At 43.0% G+C, this 20,664-nt stretch overlaps 1 protein-coding gene across 4 annotated transcripts in view; it reads right to left on the bottom strand.

Moving 5' to 3' along the window:
• Window positions 1–20,664, bottom strand: part of mcf2la (mcf.2 cell line derived transforming sequence-like a) — a 264,376-nt gene that overhangs the window by 4,241 nt on the left and 239,471 nt on the right. For all 4 annotated transcript variants that reach the window (XM_078559533.1, XM_078559530.1, XM_078559534.1 and 1 more), the window contains exons 20-28: window positions 20,168–20,260; window positions 18,649–18,774; window positions 16,034–16,255; window positions 13,092–13,184; window positions 11,900–11,978; window positions 9,982–10,048; window positions 7,450–7,550; window positions 3,585–3,700; window positions 1,366–1,478 (exon numbers count right to left, since the gene is read on the bottom strand). In XM_078559533.1, coding sequence (XP_078415659.1) covers window positions 1,366–1,478; window positions 3,585–3,700; window positions 7,450–7,550; window positions 9,982–10,048; window positions 11,900–11,978; window positions 13,092–13,184; window positions 16,034–16,255; window positions 18,649–18,774; window positions 20,168–20,260 — 1,010 coding nt within the window. The remainder of the gene's footprint in view (window positions 1–1,365; window positions 1,479–3,584; window positions 3,701–7,449; window positions 7,551–9,981; window positions 10,049–11,899; window positions 11,979–13,091; window positions 13,185–16,033; window positions 16,256–18,648; window positions 18,775–20,167; window positions 20,261–20,664) is intronic.

The raw sequence follows: 20,664 nt of genomic DNA on the forward strand, positions 1-20,664 counted from the left end.
GGCCCAGACACAATGCATGTGGAGCTTAACTAGACCGATGCCCAGTGTATGTGTAGCTTAACTAGGATCCAGGCTCAGCTGATGTGGAACTCAACTAGGGCCTAAGTCTGGAGACTCAAAGAAGTCTACCTGCAAGGAGTCAACTAACCCCTTAAAATAGCAGTTGAGGTTGTTGCAGTTGCAGACCCATTCAGTGGCCACTTATTGCTGATTCTTCAACCTCAGGGCTCGAACGGGCACTTAGGATGTCTCTACAGTGATGAGGCATCTGCTTGACCCTGGGCACATTGGTGGATCCATGACAGAGATTATCAGAGGGCAGATCCTAGCACTGTCACTAAGATTAATACCCCGTGGCCATTTGGACACATTATTGTCTTTATAAATGCCGGTACTGACATAAAGGGGGTCTTTTAAACCTCCACCTCCACCCACAAAAACAGGTCAGTTTAGGGTGCATGGAAAGTGAAAGTGAAAAAATTCTCAAAGCGAACCCAACCCATTTCAAACCCACCCACTTCCAGTTTTAATGATGGCCTGATGGGCAAGCGACCCACTCCCAGGAGGTGAGATGCTAATTTAAATATGCTAATAAGGCTGCACGGCTCAGATTTTATCCCCCTATTTAGTTTTGGCCAGCTAAGTTTCCTAGGGTTCAGGAAAACCAGCAAGTGAAAGGGAGGTAAGGGCTGCTGCACTGAAGAGGTTAATGCTTTTCCAGCACAGCTTGTGGGCCAAGTGGAACAGGAGTGCTCCTCTCCAGCCCCCAACCTAACATCCCCAGTGGTCGGATCCACTCCTCCCACCACCACGATTTGATGCTCTCCTTGGGAGCAACCCCCCCCCACAAAATCTTCTCCCCACTTCTCTGGACCCCCATCGAGCTCCTAATCAACCCCCGGTCTCTCTCCCTCCCTCCACTTCCAGCCTAACGCTGTAGACCTACCTGGCCTACAGACAGCCAATGTCTCAATCTCTGGCTGGGAAACAAATTGCAAAGAGATTAATATTTGGTTGATTATATTTGACAGAACTGACCAGAAACGAGCCCCACCACTCCACTATCTACCCATTTATATCAATCAAGCATTGTCTGTGCAAAATACATCCAAAGCATTCACTATCACCAAGCAATGTGAAGCACAGTTTGCTGTTATCTAGGGTCTTTGCTGCAATTCTTTTTTAAATTTAGGATCAGAATTAATTTTGTGCAGATGTGTGTGAAATTCATATGAATTAAAAGACTTTGAACTATGTTAGAGAACAGACTTTCTGAACTAATAGAGCATCAGTACCCTAGAACATGCGCTGTTACAAAACATACAGCAGATTAAAAATAAAGAACCAAGAGGTCTTTAAACGTACCATCGTCCGTCTTGGCTCTCATGAACTAGTTGTAACAGATCACCAGTATGTGCAGTCAGTTCGTCTCCACCTGATTTCCCATAATCTGCTATCACTGTGTACTTTCCTGGAAGCTGGAATGAGAAAATGAAAACCCGGGACTGAGTCACACTGGTGAGAGCAACAGTCAGACTTTCCTCATAAAAGCTCTCACTGGAGCAAGCAATAGGGGGAGCGGTTGAGATTGATTTTTTAAAGGAAAAATTGAATATATATTTGAAACAGAGGAAGATGGAAATGTATGGAGAGAGAGAAAAAGAGAGAGACCAAGGCAAGGGCCCAAATGGCCACCTGTGCTGTAACCACAGAATCATTACGACACAAAAGGAGGCCATTTGGCCTATCATGTCTGCACCGGCTCTCCGAATGAGCATTATTACTTGGTGCCATTCTCCTGCCTTTTCCCTGTACCCTCGCACATTGTTTCTACTCAAATAATCATTTAATGCCTCCTTGAATGCCTCGGTTAAACCTGCCTCCACCACACTTCCAAGCAGTGCATTCCAGACCCAAACCACTCGCTGTGTGAAAAAGTTCTTTTTTGCACATCGCATTTGGCAACTATATCAAAACGGGCAACGTGTGACAAGAGACCAAAGTAAAGGACCTTTTAACCACTCAAAACATTTCAAACTTGCACTTTTAGTATAGCAAGTGAAGCAGCTGTTATTGAAGAGAGGCAAGGCGATGGAGATGACTTATGTTGTACAAAAGTCTTCAAAGGCAATCCATTGGCTCTGTTGAACTGCAGGATCGTCTGAACTGAGCTGCACAATTACAGGTTTTCTCAGGTTGAGTCAGAGAAACCCCAGTGCAGGTGGAAGAAAAAAAAATTAAAAAGGAATTTGCACTAAACTGGTTTAGTTTTGCCAACTGAAAACTGTTAAGGCTCCAGAAAACCTTTGAGTAGGTTCAAGGGACTTTTGGATGTACAATTATTTAATAAAATTGCAGAAAAGTTATTCTGTAGCTCCAGGCATTTCCTTGTTAATAAAACCAACCAATTTTATTATGTAAAATAAATGGACTCTCATTTACAAAATAACTTCACCAAAACAATTTCTTTGGCATAAAATTATTCAGTGGCCCAATCCGATACCTTGAAAGGATTTTTTTAAATCCAGGAGTATACAGTAATTAGGCAGGGAGTGTGGGAATATTAGGAACTAAAAACAAGGAATGTGGGAATTTAAGGAACTAGATGTTTTAAATGAAAATATTTTGTAAACTATGTTTGTGGAGGGCACAAGTTTCTCCTTTACGTTTAAAATTCACTAGAAATGGTTTTCAGTCCCATTGATAAAGCTTATCCCAACAGCCCCCAATTTACGTGAACAAATTCCTGCCATTGATTTACCACAAATTTAATCTCTTTTATCCCCTCGGCTGAACAAGATGCAAGTTCCTGGCCTGATTATCCACCCCTGCACCCCAGTACCTTCACATTTTGCAGATAGACCACCCATTACACCTCTTGCCTCTGTTTTACTCTATTTTGGACTGAAATCCATAGCACTTCAGGTGAACAAATGTCGGCACTTGCACCTAATTCACTGCTTGCTCATCTCTCTCAGAAGCCTGTGCTGTAAGCTCCCCCAATGGTCAATGAGCTCAGTGTGTGAGATTCATCCTGGTGCTAATGAGCTTGGTGTATGACATTCTCCCCATGGCCCATGAGATCAGTGCATGTGATTCGCCCCATGGTCGATGAGCTTAATGTGTGTGATTCCCCCATGACTGCTGAGATTGGTGTGATTCCACCCACGGACGATGAGCTTGGTGTCTTATGAGATTTCCCCAAGTGGGAAAATAACCAACACACATACCCTCCACAAAAGATTCTGTTGGCTTTCCATAGGATAATTTTACAATAGCAGTAAAACAATGAATATTGTCAATTGTTGGAGAACCCTCCAATTGCTGATCTAGGGTTGCTGCAACTTTGGGACAGCTGATGGCCTTGATCAGCTCAAAGAACCATTACTGACCAGACAAGGGAGCCAATAATTCAGTGCACTTAAATACATGGTGCGTTCACTAACGAGAGAAACAGAAAGGGAATCCTGAGGCTTACAATGCGCCTCGGATCTTCAATGTAGGCAGCGGGTGTAAAGACGCCCAAACAGCTACATTCAAAGGAAGCGGTTCACCCATTAGTGGCAGCTAGAGCTTGTACCTACCAGCTTTCTACTGGCTTCCTCTTCACAATCTGATGAATTGAGTTGGTCATCAGCACTGGACCATCCATCGTTGTTTTCTTCTGGTACATCAAGGGGATTAGACATTTTGGTCCAACCTGCAGTACAAATACATCTACTGACTAGAGGATTTAAACAGAGTTGCTTGATGCCATAAAATGGTTCTTAACAACATGGTAAAGCACATAAAAAAAAAATGCAAACTGAGAAACTAAGAGCAACAATCTCATTTAACAGAGAATTTCAAACATCTAAGGTTCTGGGGAGTGGGTACCACTGGCAAGGCCAGTGTTTAATGCCCATGCCTATTTTGCTTTGAGAACGATAAAATCCGAATAGAGAGAGAGGGGGTTGGGGAGTGGGGGGGGGGGGGGGGGGGGGGGGTGGTGTCATCCGGCCTATCATGCTTGTGTTGCTCATTGAAGGATCCAGTTACTTGGTCTCACTCTCCACAGACTTGCAAATTTTTCTCATTAAGTATTTTTCCAGTTCTCTTTGGAAAGTTTCTGTTAAAACTGCTTTATCACCCTTTCAGGCTGGATCATAACTCACTGCATGAAAAAGATTCTCACCTCTCCCCGTTTACCTTAAATCTGTTTCCTCAGTTATCAAGTCCCCTGCCAGTGGAAAGAGCATCCCCTTGCCTCTTATTAAAACCCCCCAATTTTAAACACCTCTATTAAATCTCCCCTCTGCTCCAAGCAGAAGAATTCCAGTTTCTCTAACCTCTACATATAACATAAGTCCCTCACCCTGGCATGATTCTTGTAAATTTACTCTGCCCTCTCTCCGAGGCCTGATGGGAGTGAATGTTTAAAGTGGTGGATGGGGTGTTGAACAAGCAGACTCCTTTGTAAAGGGTGGTGCCCAGAATTGGAAACATTACTCTAGCTGAGGCCCACTCAGTGTCTTAAAGGTTTGCCAAGACTTCCTTGCTTTTGTAGTCAATTCCTCTAAGTCAAGGATCCCAAACGTTTCATAAACAGTCTTATCAACTTGTTCTGCCATCTTCAAAGATTTGCATATGAGAAGCCCCCAGGTCTCTTTTTCTGCACCCCCTTTAAAATTGTACATTTCAGGATGTTAGAGAGTCACAGAGTCATACATCACAAAAACAGGCCCTTCGGCCCATCATGTCCATGTCAGCCATCAAGCACCTATCTATTCTAATCCCATTTTCCAGCTTTTGGCCCATATCCCTGTATACTATGGCATTTCAAGTGCTCATCTAAATGCATCTTAAATGTTGTGAGGGTTCCTGCCTCTACCACTCCCTCAGGCAATGTGTTCCAGATTCCAACCACCCTCTGGGTAAAAAACTTTTCCTGAAATCCCCTCTAAATCTCCTGCCCCTTACCTTAAATTGATGCCCCCTAGTTATTGACACCTCCACTAATGGGAAAAGTTTCTTCCTATTTATGCCCCTCATAATTTTGTATACCTCTATCAGGACCCCCTTAGCCTTCTCTGCTCAAAGGAAAACAACCCTAGCCTATCCAGTCTCTCTTCATAGCTGAAACACTTCAGCCCAGGCAACATCCTGGTAAATCTCCTCTGCATCCTCTCCAGTGCAATCACATCCTTCCTATAATGTGGCGACCAGAACTGTACTCAGTACTCCAGCTGTGGCCGAGCTAGCGTTTTATACAGTTCCAACATAACCTCCCTGCTCTTATATTCTATACCTCAGCTAATAAAGGCAAGTATCCCATATATCTTCTTAACCATCTTATCTACCTGTGCAGCTGCCTTCAGGGATCTATGGACATGTACACAAAAGATCCTCTGTACTTCCTAGGGTCCTACCATTCATTGTATATTCCTTTGCCATGTTAGTCCTCCCAAAATGCATCACCTCACACTTCTCAGGAATAAATTCCATCTGCCACTGCTCTGCCCACCTTACCAATCCATCTATATCGTTCTGTATCTAAGGCTTTCCTCCTCGCTATTTACAACACCACCAATTTTCATATTATCTGCAAACTTACCGATCATACCTCCTATATTCACACCTAAATCATTAATGTACACCACAAACATCAAGGGTCCCAGCACCGGTCCCTGTGATACACCACTCGTCACAGGCTTCCAATCGCAAAAACAACCTTCGACCATCACCCTCTGCATCCTGCCACTAAGCCAAGTTTGGATCCAATTTGCCAAAATACCCTGGATCCCATGGGCTCTTACCTTCTTGACCATTCTCCCATGCGGGACCTTGTCAAAAGCCTTATGAGTCCATGTAGACTGCATCAACTGCACTACCCTCATCTACACAACTAGTCACCACCTCGAAAAATTCAATCAAATTTGTTAGATATGATCTCCCTCTGACAAAGCCAAGCTGACTATTCCCAGTTAATCCCTGCCTCTCCAAGTGGAGATTAATCCTGTCCCTCAGAAATTTTTTCCATTAGTTTCCCTACCACTGATGTTAGACTTACTGGCCTGTAATTACCTGGTTTATCCCTACCACCCTTCTTGAATAATGATGCCACATTAGCTGTCCTCCAGTCCTCTGGCACCTCTCCTGTGGCCAGAGAGGATTTGAAAATTAGAGTCAGAGCCCCTGCAATCTCCTCCCTTGCCTCACATAGCAGCCTAGGATACATCTCATCTGGGCCTGGGGATTTATCCACTTTTAAACCCACTCTGACCACTTTTCCACAAAAGGATTGGAAAAGAGTCACTTTTAAGTTTTGGGGTTTGAAGCAAAGTGCATTCACACAAAATTTTAAAATGGTGAAGAGACAATAGGTGCCTCGGCTGCCTTGACAATTGATGACATACATCACACCCAGTTTGTTGGGACGTTGTTACACTTTCCAACACCGGGAGATAAAAAAAGAGACAAAGAGCCACGGTCAATCAGGGCACATTGTACCCTTTCTTTTCAACATCTAACCTACCACGGCATTCCCTTTCATATATCACACTATACCCTTTCTCTTTCATCGTATAGCACTATACTATTCCCTTTCATCATGTATGAGGTGGAATACTCTCCACTTGTCTGGATGAGTGCAGCTCCAACAACACTCAAGAAGCTCGATGCCATCCAGAATTGGCACCCATCCACCAGCTTAAACATTCACTCCCTCTACCACCAATGCACAGTGGCAGCAGTGTGTACCATCTATAAGTTGCACTGCAGCAATTCACCAAGGCTCCTTCGACAGCACCTTCCAAACACATAACCTCTACCACCTTGAAGGACAAGGGCAGCAGCCGCATGAGAGCACCACCACCTGCAAGTTCCCCTCCAAACCACACACCATCCTGGCTTGGAACTATATTGGCATTCCTTCACTGTCACTAGATCAAAAACTATTGTATAAATTGAACTCAGTCCTCTCCAGGGCTTGAGAGGAAAATCAAAGCTGACACTGTAGTGCAGTAATGAGGGAATGGTGCACATTTAGAGATTCCGTCTTTCAGGTGAGATGTTAAACCGAGGCCCTCTCAGGGGACATAAAAGATCCAATGGCACTAATTTGAAGATGAGCAGAGTTATACCCAGTGTCCTGGCCAATATTTATCCCTCAGTCAACATTTCAAGTACAGATAATTTGGCCATATCACATTGCTGTTTGTGGGAGCTTGCTGTGCACAAATTGGCTGCTGTATTTCCTAAATTACAATAGTGACAACACTTCATTGGCTGCAAAAGGTTTTGGGAAGTCTTGTGGTGATGCAGGACTTCCTTTTTATGTCACATCATACCTTTTCCTGTAACATATACCACACTGTATCCTTCCCTTTTTATCATATACCACACTGCATCCTTCCCTTTTTATCATATACCACACCACATCCTTCCCTTCCATCATATATCATTCCTTACCTTTCCCTTTTCCTTGTCTCTTTGGTGAGGTCACTGAAATGCTGTGATTTTCTGGGCTCACAATCTCAGCTCTTATCATTTTCTGGGGGCTCCGCAGGGGGCTGGCAAAAGAGTAAAATAGAGTATGCAAAAATTGCAACCAAGTAAGAAGAAATGAGTAGTGAATACATAAATTTCTCTGAAAAGGATGTGGTTTAAAAGCAGATTATATCTATCTAAAGTAAAAACACCAGCTAATTTCTGAAGTATAAAACTCCTGTTTCCAAATGATACTGTTATCCAATTAGTTGTGTTGTACAGTTTATGACAGGAGCCAGAAGAGGGGCTCTAGAGAACAGATGCAAACGAGATAGGAGAGGCATGTCCACCTTGTCATATGGCCAGGGATGGGGTGTGGGGGGTGACACAAACAGGAAAATCAAGCAGTTTAGGAAGGAAAAACAAGGCAGGAAAGAGGTACATGCCAAGCAGTTAGTCTGTTTGAAGTGCAAAGAGACTAAAATGCAAGTAGATTCTGACAGATAATAAAAAGTAGGATAAAAAAGGGGCATGTGGAAACAAGTATTATCACAAGCTAAACAGGGAGGGGGAAGCAAGCTTAAAAGCTCAAATATGACATCAAGCAAAAATGAACCAAATATAAACCATTGTATTAATCCAACTCAGCCAATATAAATAGCAACACCAAAACATGGAATTCATCTGCATCAAAAAAAACGTCTTCTTTCCATTCACGTCAGCTCCTCAGATACTGAAGCAATCCATCTCCAAATGCAGCAAGACCTGGACAATATCCAGGTTTGGGCTGACAGGTGGCAAGTAACATTCGTGCCACACAAGGGCCAGGCAATGACCATCTCCAAGAGAGAATCAAACCATCGCCCCTTGACATTCAATCGCATTTCCATCACTGAATCCCCCACTATCAACATCTTGGGGGTTACCATTGACCAGAAACTGAACTGACTAGCCATATAAATACTGTAGCTACAAGTCAGGTTACAGACTGGGAATTCTGCAGCGAGTAGCTCACCTCCTGACTCCCCAAAGCCTGTCCACCATCTACAAGGCACAAGTCAGGAGCGTGAAGGAATACTCTCCACTTGCCTGGATGAGTGCAGCTCCCACAACACTCAAGAAGCTTGACACTGTCCAGGACAAAGCAACCCGCTTGACTGGCAGCCTTTTTTAAATTCATTCACAGGATGTGGGCTTCACTGGCTGCGCCAGCATTTATTGCTCATCCCTAGTCGCCCTTGAGAAGGTGGTGGTGAGCTGCCTTCTTGAACTGCTGCAGTCCATGTGGTGTAGGTACACCTACAGTGCTATTAGGCGGGAGTTCCAGGATTTTGACCCAGCGACAGTGAAGGAATGGTGATATATTTCCAAAACAGGAAGGTGAGTGACTTTGAGGGGAACTTCGAGGTGGTGATGTTCCCATCTATCTGCTGCCCTTGTCCTTCTAGATAGTAGTGGTCGTGGGTTTGGAAGGTGCTGTCTAAGGAGCCTTGGTGAATTCCTGCGGTGCATCTTGTAGATGGTACACACTGCTGCTACTGTGCATCAGTCGTGGGGGGAGTGAATGTTTGTGGATGGGGTGCCAATCAAGTGGGCTGCTTTGTCCTGGACAGTGTCCAGCTTCTTGAGTGCTGTGGGAGCTGCACTTATCCAGGCAAGTGGGGAGTATTCCATCACACCCCTGACTTGTGCCTTGTAGATGGTGGACAGGCTTTGGGGAGTCAGGAGGTGAGTTACTCGTCACAGGATTCCTAGCCTCTGACCTGCTCTTGTAGCCACTGTATTTCTATGGCGAGTCCAGTTCAGTTTCTGGTCAATGGTAACCCCCAGGATGTTGATAGTGGGAGATTCAGTGATGGTAATGCCATCGAACGTAAAGGGGCGATGGTAGATTCTCTTTTGTTGGAGGTGGCCATTGCCTGGAACTTGTGTGGCGTGAATGTTGCTTGCCACTTGTCAGTCCAAGTCCAGGTCTTGCTGCATTTGGACATGGGCTGCTACAGTCCCTGAGGTGTCGCGAATGGTGCTGAACATTGTGCAATCATCAGCGAACATCCCTACTTCTGACCTTATGATGGAAGGAAGGTCATTGATGAAGCAGCTGAAGATGGTTGGGCCAAGGACACTACCCTGAGGAACTCCTGCAGTGATGTCCTGCAGCTGAGATGATTGACGTCCAACAACCACAACCATCTTCCTTTGTGTTACGTACATGTGACTTGTCCTATCCAGTGAGGAACAAAGCCAGCACTGCACCCTGCTTCAATATACTGTGTACTATTAATAAGTTGAGTCCCACTGCTTTCACAGAAAGAGGGCAAATGTATTAAAAACCACCTGCAACAGAATTGCCATGTGCAGAAATTAACACTGCATTGCTACGATACTCAATGAGTGGAAATAATTTACTGCCTCAACTAATCAAAGTTTCCAGTGTTTGTCAGTTACACATGATTACATTATGAACATCAGATTACATTAAGGTACATTAAATGTAATGTGTAAAGTACTTACCTGGTATTAATAGGTAGAGCTAAAGGGGCCACAGAAATATGCTCTAACTTTTGATGCTGGTTAGAAACTGGAAAACAAAATTTGTTTGTGCTTTACAATAAATATCTGCGACAACACAAATTTCAACAGGCACTGGACCAAAATCTTGTCATTAAGCATCTGTAAAGCTGACTATCCGTCAAAGAAATAACAGAATAAACTGAGAGTTTGACAGCTGCATTCAGGTAGAATGACGATTATTTCTCTCCCATTCTTACTTGGTGAAAGGTGGTAGATTTTGGATGGTATACAGGTGACCACAGTTACAAACCATTGTCTGGTGTACTGAAGTGCAGACTTAATGGGAAGGACAGGGCACAGCATTTTGTGCAAAATGAGGAGCCCGACACGGACTCACAGGGGATGCCAGCTCTTTTAGATCATGCTTTGAAATGAGCCCCTATATGGGCTTTGAATAGTTTTGAAGAAGTTAAATCAAGTGGGAGTGGAGGAAAGGGTTAGCTTTAATAACATTACATCAGCATTAGACAGTGAGCTAGAGAGATAATAGGTGCATGGAGAGAGCAAAGCACACTTGCCTTTGGGGTAGGCACTCAGGAACATAGGAACAGGAGCAGGTCATTCAGCCCCTCCAGCCTCAAGTCGAATTGTGAGGTAAGCAGAAATGCAGTGTATTGGGCAGTGACAAATGACAAGGTCATTCTGTGCGATTCCTTCTTTCAGTTCAGATACATCATCACTCTCTGGGAAAAGTTCCCTGCAGCCTGGAGGAAAACACTCACAAAACCTGAAGGATTTGTATTTCTGGGAGGAATAATGGGGTTCAATGGGTTAATGGAGTATGGGAAGTAAAGATTACAAATGGAACTATTCACTGAACCCACAGCGTTGAGAAGAATATGAGAAGTGGAAGAAATATCCAGCTCTCAATCTGCAATCCATATGATAACACCCAATTCCCACTGTAATTATAGCATTGATAATAGATGGTTTTATATAGTGCTAATGCTGCAGTTTGAGTGTAAATGTAGCCTGAATATAAATCAGGGCCAGATCTGATGCTAGGGCAATGGGGGTAGTGTCACTTCACTTCACTTTGGAATCAGTTTGGGCCTGATTTACTATACAATGTTCATTATGGGTCTCAGAGACAATCAATGATGATCCAAATGGCTAACACCAATGTTAACGTTGTGATGGGAATGTGATGTTTTATGAAACAAATGCTTGTGTATTTGCAAAACTTTAAACTGGGATTTAACAAAATTACATACATCACTCACTGTACCATGTGAAGAAATAAAATGCTTCATAAATCAGTAAATAACCAACCGTACAGGCTACTAGATCAGCTGGATGCACCGAATAAAAGGTCTGTCTGGCTGTGCAATCCTGCCGGCACCATTTTCCTTTAGTCACTGCACCTAACTGATCCAATAGCCCCCAGTGTAGGAACAAAAAGATCTGCCTGATTAAGTTCTAAATCCTTTGACCAATACCTAATTGGGCTGTGTATCACTGCAGCACTCAATGCTCTTCATTGAGAGGGGGCAGTCGCAGTTTGGGGATAAATGGGAACTTTGCCATATGCCTTCTCTCTTCCTATCATAGTTTGACGTACCATCTAATACAGCAAATAAGCAAAATTTACAACTCCCGAACATCAGCAGTTAACGGGAATGCAGAGTCCTAGGGCTCGAACTGAGCTCCGTCTATCTGACTGACGGGTTCAGTGGCTTCAGTTATAGAACTATCACGATTTCTAAACTTTTGCATTTGCTCATATTTTTCACGATAGGAAAATCATCAACTGTAAATACCTTTCCTCCATTGTCTTTAATTTTACAGAAATAGACCAGCAACTTGCTATTACAGGACATTAGTAACTTGCTCACAAAGTTTCACGAGTGCTCCTTACCTCTACGAGCTTCCAGCTGACCTGTTAAGACTTTTCTTATTTCGTTGACCCAGATATTTTTAACTTCATGTGTTGCTGCCTAAAGAAGGAGAAACAAGTTCATTCTTACATCTCGTAGATGCACACTGTGATTCCAGAGAACTTCAGGGCCATTGGGCCCAGGTTACTACCCTCTCTGTGATACTGTTAAGTGCCACTCCATCATTTAAAGATGCATTGCAGTAGCTGAGCTGCCTAGTTGTGTAGAGAGAGACCACCACCAAAAACACCAAGGGGAAAGCTGACAATTGTGCGTTTATCTCCAAGTGTCTAAAATTATGGTATTAAAATGAGTCTCATCCTTATATTTAACTATTCGATTGCTCCCACCAATGGGTGGATTCTTTATCATGACAGGAAGCTGCTCCTTCCTCAAGGACTGAAGGTACCAAGTGCCATTGGTAAAATGTGACGGCACTGGAATCTCATGGGGGTTCAGACCTGACTGCCACTGTATCTTCAGAGAAAACCAGGGATCCAAGAACAGGGCAGAACCAATCACCTTGGTTCTCCACTGTCACTGCAAATTTCTTTAGTGCCTACTCACCCTTTAACCCAGTCTTATAAGGCAAATAACATGCCAGGAGTGGGGCGGGGGAATGTCACAAGTCCCTGCTTCTGAACCTCAATTAAATCCAACACACTAAGTGGCTAGTATACTGAAAAAGATGAGATAGACTGGATTTAACAAGGGTGCGTGTGGCCCAGGCTCTTGAAGAGAGGAGATGGGTGGGGGGAATCTGGGAAACACCCACCCCGTCATGAGCAGGCGTGTACTGGCTGAATTTCCACTGGCATGAGATAGCCAGGGACAAACAACGTGCCCCAAAGTGGAGTCGACTGCCCCATGCAAATGCCATGCCTCCCCACAGCCCCTGCAAACTCTGGTAGGGGGCAGCATGGAAAAATATCAGGGGGTGTGACCTTGGCAAAATAGACAGGAACCCAACGTGTGGAAATCTGGGGCCAATGAGCTTTTCATTTATCAACAAAACGCTTTGAATAGTGAAGAAATAGTGCTGTAGTGTGTGTGGCAACAATGCTGCATTTTTCCAAAGGCCAGCAGTTGAACGCAGCTGATTTGAATGGATCATTAAACCAGTGTATTTGCCTTTTAATGCCTAACATTCTTATATCCTTGGCTCACACTTACCTGTACAATATAAACCTCTTCTCTTGCATTATACCAAATTTCAAACTTCTTATTATCTCCCTTAACATTCTCAGTGATACCAACAGTGGTCATCTATAAAACAGAAGAAGTCATGTAACAATGTTTCTGCATTACAAAGGCCACATTACAAAGAAACATCAGAATGTACAGGACTGGCATAGATCACCGAGACGTTTTCTGACTGCTCCTAGTGTCCAGGATATATCTCACTCAAAAATTGCAGAACTCTGCAGTACAGAGGGATCTGGGTGTCCTGGTACATGAATCAGGAAAAGTTAGCATGAAGGTGCAAATTAGGAAAGCAAATGGAATGTTGTTGTTTATTGCAAGGGGAATATAAAAGTCGGGATAAAATAAAAGTTCCAAAGAAGAGTCATATTGGACTCGAAACGTTAACTCTGTTTCTCTCTCCACAGATGCTGCCAGACCTGTTGAGTTTTTCCAGCATTTTCTGTTTTCATTATACAAGCACGGATGTTTTACTACAGTTGTACAGGGTGTTGGTGAGACCACATCTGGAGTACTGTGTACAGTTTTGATCTCCTTATTTAAGAAAGGATATAAATGCATCAGAAGCAGTTCAGTGACTCATACCTGGGATGGGAGGGTTATCTTATGAGAAAAGGTTGGAAAGGCTGGGTTGTATCCAATGGAGTTCATAGGTAATCTTATCAAAACATATAAGATTCTAAGGAGACTTGGCAGGGTGAATGCTGAGAGGCTGTTTCCCCTTGTAGAAAGTACCTTTTTCCAAATGAGATATTAAACTAAGGTCCTAGCTACCCTCTCAGGTGGATCTAAATGAAACCATGTCACTATTTAAAGAACAAGACATTCTTCTGATGTCCTGCCTATCGTTTATCACTCAACCAACATCACTAAATAAATTACCTGATCATTATCATATTGCTGCTTGTGTGACTTTGCTGTGTGCATTGTGGCTGTTGTGTTTCTTACGTTACAACAGTGGCTAGATTTCAAAATGGCTTCATTTGTGGTACAGATCGAGTATCCTTTGTCCAAAATCCTCAGGGCTGAGTGTGTTTGGGGTTTCAGATAATTTCGCATTTCGGATGCCACATATAGGCCGAGGAGTACTTAAATTACAATGGCCAAAGTCTAGGCTAGTTATAGCCTAAAGTAAATAAAATGGCTAGAAAAGTAAGATGAATAATAAATACAGGATACCTATAATAAGTTCCCGCCTGTGGCACCATCTGCGATTCTGCTTGTAGGAAGGAGTTCGTAAGGTAAACAGTGCAGACAAACAACTAGACTTCCTGCGCTAAAGGTCAGGTGCAGTTGGTGAGGTTCATGTCAGTTCGGGTCGTGTCAGCTCGGGTCACAGATTTCCCATGCTAAAGGTCGATGAGGTTCAAAAAAGTCACGGAGTCATAGAGGTCTACAGCACAGAGAAAGACCCTTCAGCCCATCGAGTCTGCGCCGGTCAAACAAGTACCTAACTATTCTAATCCCATTTTCCAGCACTATGCCATGGCATCGCAAGTGCACATCCAAATACTTCTTAAATGTTATGAGGGTTTCTGCCTCTACCACCCTTTCAGGCAGTGAGCTCCAGATTCCCACCACCCGCTGGGTGAAAAAATTCTTCCTCACATCCCCCCTAAACCTCCTGCCCCTTACCTTAAATCTATGCTCCCTGGTTATTGATCCCTCCACCAAGGGGAAAAATTCCTTCCGGTCTACCCTATCTATACCCCTCACAATTTTATACACCTCAATCATGTCCCTCCTCAATCTCCTCTGCTCCAGGGAAAATAACCCCAGTCTATCCAATCTCTCCTCATAACTAAAACTCTCCAGCCCAGGCAACATCCTGGTAAATCTCCTCTGCACTCTCTCTAGTGCAATCACATCCTTCCTACAATGTGGATTCCAGAACTGCATGCAATACTCTAGCTGTGAGTGGTTTGAGGTGCTCTGAGGTGCAGTTTTTGGATGTGTTTGGTTTTCGGATTATGGATAAAGGATACTCGACCTGGACAATGCTTTGGGAGTTTGAGTAACAAAATGTTCTACATAAATGCCAGTCCTTTCTTATTAAAAAAGAATCAAAACGCTTAGACAAAATGTAGAATAATGAAATAAAAACAGAAATTGCTGGTAAAACACAGCACATCTGGTTGCATCTGTGGAGAGGAACAGAGTTAACTTCTCGAGTCCAATGTGACTCTTCTTCGGAACTCGAGAACAGTCATATTGGAGTCAAAACATTAACTCTGTTTCGTACTCTACAGACGCTGCCAGACCTGCTGAGTCTTTCCAGCATCTTCTGCTTTTATTTCCAATCTCCAGCATTGCAGTATTTTGCTTTTATGTAGAACAATGATATTGGAAAATTAAAAACCGGAAACCAGTTTGATTTCACATCGACTTCATGCTCCAGTTTGATTGTGAATTACTACATTTCAGTGTTTTAGTTTAGTCTGCACATGCAAACCTGTTTAAAGTTAGAGGAACACAGTGCTTTGTGGTGAAGCTTGAGCAAGTTTGAAGGCAGCACTGATGAAGCCTCACAGCATAAGCAAAGACAGTCTCACAGGGAGGGAAACATTACCTGAATTGCTCTGTTCTATGTTAAGTGGATATTACAGTTGGATCCTAGTCACAAGTTTGTTGGATCCTGTTCACACGCTTGTTGTAAGGGGTGGCCAATTTGGTACTAATGATAAGAGTTGAGTAGCAGACACTCATGGGTAGAAACTCGATGTTTATTTACAAAAGCGCTCAGTAGCAACTAAACATGTGCTAACACTTCAAACTCTATCTCTACACTACTGCTGCTACTGACTACAGACTATTAACTACAGAGGTAGCCTGCACTACGCTGCTATTGGATCTTCCATTATAACATTATAACTTAAAGGTATATTACACATCAGGTTACCACAATTACTTACATGCAAGGATTGTTTATAACTGTAGGAAGGGGCTTTCTCATACCCTTCCCCACTTTCTTCTCTTCTCTTGCAGAAAAGCAATGCTTTCTCATGGAGGAATAGGTGCCTCTGCATTGGTTTGAATCGTGCCAGGTCTTTGACTTTAGCGTGACCCTTCTTATGGTCTGTCCAGACATTGAATGAACCTTGCATTAAAAGCTTACCAAGTTCATTTAAATTCCCCTGTTAGAAAAGAGAAATCAAAAACCTATGCTTAGAAATTCAAATGATCCAAATACAATTTAACAAAACATTTTTATGATGCACTGAATGCAAGCAGCTTAATATCCTCAAACTTTTATTCCTCCAGCATAGTGCAGGTACAATGAGGTTTATCCAGTGATCCACGTACTTTGAGGTGTGTTGGAGAAGTGTAACCTCATCCCTGATAAGCATTCACTACAAATGAAGCTTCCTGCCTCGAGTTTGTATTTTACCCCAATTATTATACAGTACAAAGAAAACACAAAACTACTTCTGTAGCTCAAGAATCACAGTTTGGCCTCAAAGAACTTGATCACCCCAAGTCTCAGATCATTTGCTTGAAATTCATCGAAAAGCCTAAACTTCGGTCAATGAATTCAGAGGTGAGCATAGCCTCCTGAACCTAAAGGAATGAAATCTGTGACACTTTTGAGTTATGAGAAAGTAACACAAATTGAGGAAATATGCCAGACAAACAACATCTATCGAAGGCATCAACGGATCCTGACAATTGTAAATCATAGCTCGCAGGCTGACTCATGTACAGTGTAAATCACAGCTAGCAGACTGACCCATGTACAGTGCAAATCACAGCCAGCAGACTGACCTGTGTACAGTGTAATTGCAGTTAGCAGACTGACCCATGTACAATGCAACCACAGCTAGCAGACTTACTCATGTGCAATGTGACCACATCTAGCAGACTGAACCATGTACAGTGTAAATCATAGCTAGCAGGCTGACTTATGTACAGCTTAAATCACAGCTAGCAGGCTGAACCATATACATTATAATTACAGGTAGCAGACTGACCCATGTACAGGGTAAATCACAGCTATCAGACTGGCCCATGTATAGTGTAAATCACACCTAGCAGACTGAACCATATAGAATAAATTACAGCTAGCACACTGACTCATGCACATTGTGAATTACAGCTCGCAGACTGACGCATGTAGAATATAATCACAGCTAGCAGGGTGAGCCATGTACACTATATATCAAAGTTACCAGAGTGACCCATGTATAGTGTAAATTAAGCTAGCAGACTGAACCATGTAAATTTTAACCACAACTAGCAGACTGAGCCATGTACAGTGTGAGTCACAACTACCAGAGTGACCCATGTACAATGTAAATCACAGATAGCAGATTGACCCATGCACAGGGTAAATCACAGAAAGCAGGCAGCCTCATGTACAGTGCAAATTACATCTAGTAGACTGACACATGCACATTGTAACTTACATCTAGCAGACTGACCCATGTACAGTGTAAATCACAGCTAGCAGACTGACCCATGTACAATGTCTATCACAGCTAATAGACTAGTTCATGCTAAGCAAATCTGTCCAGTTTATCTGATATTCTTTGATTCCCTGCCATCTTTGATGGAGCCACAAATATTGCAACTTAAAGTAGCAATTTTAAGCTGACCCAAAGCTAGCTGCATGCGGCCTTCCAGAAAATATGCACTTAAAACCCCTAACAGTTGAGGATGTTCTAACTTCCTAAAATGCCCAAATTCTCTCTGTATCCATTCAACATGGGTATTTTGACTGCTGCAGAGGATCCTAATTTATTTTTTCTAACTCCATTCTCTTAGCTCCTTTCTCTCGCCTCTCCCCGTCCCTACTGCTTCTGCTCTCAGGTGCTTTCCGGCACCCTTTCTCTCTCTCTTTCCCAGGGCCTACCCCAATCCATCACTACTCCTCCACCTTTTTACACTCCTGCCACTAGTCAGAGTTGAACACATCCGCATTATTCCCAAGGCATTCCCCAAAGTGTCAATGCTGATCCCTTTCACTGCCTCTTTACAAGCAACAGCCCAACTGCTCAATCCTTCTTTCTTATTGAATTTCCCACCCACCATGCCAGTTGGGACTAACCTCGCCAACTTAAAGCATTCACAACCCTCTTTGTCGATCAGCTGGTGGATCAGCCCTCTCCGCATTTCTCTCTAGAATTTTCTGCGCTTGCCAGCAAGGGCTCTGGCTTCCTTAGCCTCACAGTGAATGATTTCAATAACCTCTTGGTAATTAAGTAAACCTGGCAAATATGAAGCATTGTTAATCTTGACAAAATGTTGCTATTAACTGGCGATGTGGTCTGACTTACCAGTCATGAAAGAAAATACTTGGCAATTTATTAGTAATTGTACAACGCCTCATGTTCTGCCGAAGGGTCATGAAGACTCGAAACGTTAACTGATTTCTTCTCCACCGATGCTGCCAGACCTGCTGAGTTTTTCCAGGTAATTCTGTTTTTGCCTCATGTACAGTGTTCAAGGAAGAGGATCTACCTTGTATGTGTGGTAACCGTGTGGCATCATGTCACCACACAGCTCTCAATGAGGTCAGCTTGTGTCTTACCTCATACCCCGTGATGGCGATCTGGTGCATTGAGTCATTCACAGCTTTCAGAATTCCCAAGATGGCTGCCAGTGCTTCCTGCAGGTCCTCAGCTCCCTCAGAGTTCTTGCTGTACTTCAACAACTCCTGTTGAAAACCAGACACACTCATCAATTCCTTAAGTAAAACGCAATTCTGAGATACTGGCAGACAATCATCAGCCTGTTTGTACAAAGAAAGTCCCTTGTCATCCTATTCCAGTCCAGCACTCAATGGCTGAGCTATTAAAAAATAATGGCTCCTTACAATTTGCCAGGTTGTACATTGAATTTGAAAGTTGCAGTTATCAGTGTATAATGAAGATCTCTGAAGGCTTTTGCAGAGAGACTTATGACTGCTGCTGTTTCCTTTGAGATTCCCATTGCTTCCTACTCTACTCAAGATAGGAGTAACAGGAAGAAAGGCCAAGCTTTCCAGCTTCTCCAATAGATCCCAGGACACATGAAAAGTTGTGATTGGACAGCAATGGAGGTATGGAATTTGCCTCCTTTATATCTGGGTCACCGACCATCTGATTTTCAGCTTGAGCATCTATTTAGAAAAGTGTGCATTTCAATAACGAAGCAACAGAAGTCTTTTTTGTTTTACACATAGCCTGGTTTGTGCCGTTTTCACACACCTGGTGTGATTTTTTGACGGTGTTAAAATCATACCCCCAGTTTTTTATCTGTCGTTTTCTTGGATGCTCCTTGGTTTTGGTCTGGTTTTTTTTTGAGTAAATGGCCCAGTTTTTTGAGTAAATGGCCCAGTTTTTTGTTTGAACGCACTGGTTTTTACACAAGATATTTGGTTTTTGTGTGAATGATTTGTTTTTTGTGGTGGTTGTGTATTTATGGCCAGGTTTCCCTCTGGATTTCACACTCGTGCCCTGGTTATTGTTTGAGTCTTTGTTCTATTCTTTAAAAAATCTCTTGTCAACATCTAATACACTCAATTAAAGGTTAACGATTACCAGCTCCAAATCCAGCTTTCATTTCCATGTTCCTGTTAATTTTTAAAAAACTTTGCTGAAAGTCGAAGTGCTGATTTCTTGAATGCTGCTAGCCAGTGGCCAGATAGACTGTGGAATAACAATGATGTTCTCATTTTCCAGATATACAGGATAATTCAGAGGGCCTTTCTGCCTAAATTTGTCAGAAGTTTGGTACCTCAGTTGATAATCTATCCATGGCAGTGACTTGCAGGGATCAGCAAGTTTGAGTGTGGAGCTGTCAAATGAACACATCTTGTAGCTGAAACTTCCCTCGGAGAAGGTCTCAGTTCAATCAAATTGGCCCATTCCTAACCATGATGCCATCATCATTTGCTGTTTACATGAGGAGTTGGTGCTACTCCATAGCACTTCAAAGGACACTCATTTATGAACCTGCACTGATTGCCTGCTGGTGAATCTGTTTTTGCAACAGCACCTTTTTGCTCAATGCCACTTTTAATGCTTCCTTCAAGTTCTTTTCTGCTTTGCACTGTTGTTAGGTCTTACCTTCAGCAGTAACTGGTACTTTGTTATCCGCTGCACAGGCTTCAACAAATAGGAGTCCAAGCCCAGCTTGTGTTCCAGCTTTTTCTGACATTCCTGAAACAGATAATGGGTTCGCACAACAAATGAGAAGTCGAACAAATGTTGCGGTTTGAGTGTTGCTACTGAACCAATGTACTGATGAGAAATCTGCATCTACTCATGTAAAAACTCTGATGCAATATCAATTGCACTGAAATAATGCATTTTTCATGCACTCGAGGGAACTTCACTCAGCATACAACACAATGTCACAAAGGGTTTCGTTGATCACATTGAGGAGGGAGGGCATTCAGTCCCTCTAATTCATCCTTCCAAAGAAACCCACGCTATCCCAATTATAGCTTCTTGAATGGCCCAAGTTTTTGCTCTCCCTCTTGTACTCAGAACCCATTGATCACCATGTGAAGAATGTTTTCTCAAATCAGTTCTGAACTTACTTATGCCCAGATTTTCCTCAC

Source organism: Cetorhinus maximus, chromosome 16 (genome assembly GCF_964194155.1).
Source record: "Cetorhinus maximus chromosome 16, sCetMax3.hap1.1, whole genome shotgun sequence".
Taxonomy (NCBI): Eukaryota; Metazoa; Chordata; class Chondrichthyes; order Lamniformes; family Cetorhinidae; genus Cetorhinus; species Cetorhinus maximus.